Source organism: Hippocampus comes, unplaced genomic scaffold, assembly GCF_001891065.2.
Source record: "Hippocampus comes isolate QL1 unplaced genomic scaffold, H_comes_QL1_v1.1 C16403939, whole genome shotgun sequence".
NCBI classification, from domain to species: Eukaryota; Metazoa; Chordata; class Actinopteri; order Syngnathiformes; family Syngnathidae; genus Hippocampus; species Hippocampus comes.
Window position 1 is genome coordinate 1 of NW_017831085.1, and position 400 is coordinate 400.

At 52.0% G+C, this 400-nt stretch overlaps 1 protein-coding gene across 1 annotated transcript; it reads right to left on the bottom strand.

Moving 5' to 3' along the window:
• Positions 1-3: 3 nt before the first annotated feature.
• Positions 4-394, bottom strand: LOC109508642 (sulfate anion transporter 1-like; the record flags this gene model as incomplete). The annotated part of the gene is made up of 2 exons (XM_019858668.1): positions 108-394; positions 4-41 (listed from the first exon to the last, which is right to left on the bottom strand). Coding segments are annotated over exons 1-2 (317 nt in total), but the record flags the coding sequence as incomplete, so codon positions are not given.
• Between the last annotated feature and the right edge of the window lie 6 nt (positions 395-400).

Consider the following 400-nt stretch of genomic DNA (forward strand, 5'->3'; position numbering starts at 1 on the left):
TTTAGGTCAAAACCAGCTCGGAACACTTCTCTGTCGACCACCTGCAGAAAAGCAGAGGCTGTTACTACAGTAATAGGTACTAAAACGAGACCAGGCTGAACGCTCACCTGTCCAACCATGAGACTCATCAGGCTAAAGATTCCAACGGAAACATGTCTGGATGTCCCCATGAGGAAGTAAATGATATTGGCATAAAATGATGTGTACAATCCATAGATGGGCTCGACTCCAGCCAGCAGGCAGTAGGCAATGGCCTGCGGTACCAAAATGATTCCCACGATCAAGCCGGACATGGCGTCCCCCCACACGTACTCTCGCAGTTTGTACTTGGGCAGCCAGCGCACAACGGGGAAGAAGCCGGACAAGGTGGAGCGTACTCGGGGCATGGAGCAGCTCAGAC